At 45.3% G+C, this 1,024-nt stretch overlaps 1 protein-coding gene across 1 annotated transcript in view; it reads left to right on the top strand.

The window, feature by feature from the left end:
- Positions 1 to 795, top strand: part of LOC126404655 (actin filament-associated protein 1-like) — a 135,132-nt gene extending 134,337 nt beyond the window's left edge. Inside the window, exons 4-5 of the mRNA XM_050068033.1 lie at positions 208 to 316; positions 530 to 795. Coding sequence (XP_049923990.1) covers positions 208 to 316; positions 530 to 795 — 375 coding nt within the window. The remainder of the gene's footprint in view (positions 1 to 207; positions 317 to 529) is intronic.
- The last annotated feature ends 229 nt before the right edge of the window (positions 796 to 1,024 follow it).

Here is a 1,024-nt window from a genome sequence, read left to right as displayed (position 1 = left end):
AAATGTGGAGATGGTGTCTGCCTCCCGGACCGTAACAGGAAGATGATTCCATAGGAGAGGAGCCTGATAGCTGAAGGCTCTGGCTCCTGATCTACTTTTGGAGACTTTAGGGACCACGAGTAACCCTGCGTTCTCAGAGCGCAGTGTTCTGGTGGGACAATACAATCAAGATTCATTAATCACTGAAAGCTTCTGTTCTCTCTGCAGCCTCCAAACAATGGCCCTCCTCCTCTGCCCAGCTCCTCTCTACCAGAAGGCTACTATGAGGAAGCGGTTCCTTTAAGTCCTGGAAAGACTCCTGAATACATCACTGCCAGTGAGTGACAGACTTTTTTACAATTACTGATATTATGCCCTTACTCACAGCCATACATACAGACAGTAGTTAATGAACATGCTGTGAAAAATATTGAATTTATAGCTTTTTGGCAAGTTTTTATGTTTACTTGGAATAATATGATGGAAATGAAAAGGCAGCATGTGAAAAACAATATTCTGTATCCTTCTGCCTTCTGCATCTCCCTCTCAGACTATGACTCGGATGCCATGAGCAGCTCCTATGAGTCATACGATGAGGAAGAGGAGGATGGAAAGGGCCAAAAGATGCATCACCAGTGGCCATCTGCAGAGGCGTCCATGGATCTGGTGAAGGACGCTCGGATCTGTGCATTCTTGCTGCGCAAAAAGCGCTTTGGCCAGTGGACCAAACTCCTCTGTGTCATCAAAGATAACAAACTGCTGGTGAGGGACACTGTTTTACATGTTAGCACAGCCAGGCACCACTTAAAGGAATAGGCCAACGATTCGGGAGTTATGCCCTTTCTCTATCATTTTCATATTGAGACAACATGATCGATATCTTTTTTGTGTCTGTACGTCCAGTGGCTGAGTCTCAGCGGTTAGCATTGCGGCTTAGCTTAGCGAATACAATTGAAGTCTATAGGGGGTCAGTAGCCTACTCGTAAAAGTGACCAAATAAACGTTACAGAAACCCTGAAGCTGGCATTTCTGCACGTGCATTTAA

The sequence above is a fragment of the Epinephelus moara genome, chromosome 17 (genome assembly GCF_006386435.1).
Source record: "Epinephelus moara isolate mb chromosome 17, YSFRI_EMoa_1.0, whole genome shotgun sequence".
In the NCBI taxonomy this organism is placed as follows: Eukaryota; Metazoa; Chordata; class Actinopteri; order Perciformes; family Serranidae; genus Epinephelus; species Epinephelus moara.
Note: the sequence above shows the minus strand (reverse complement) of the source record. Positions and strands in the feature narration are given on the sequence as shown.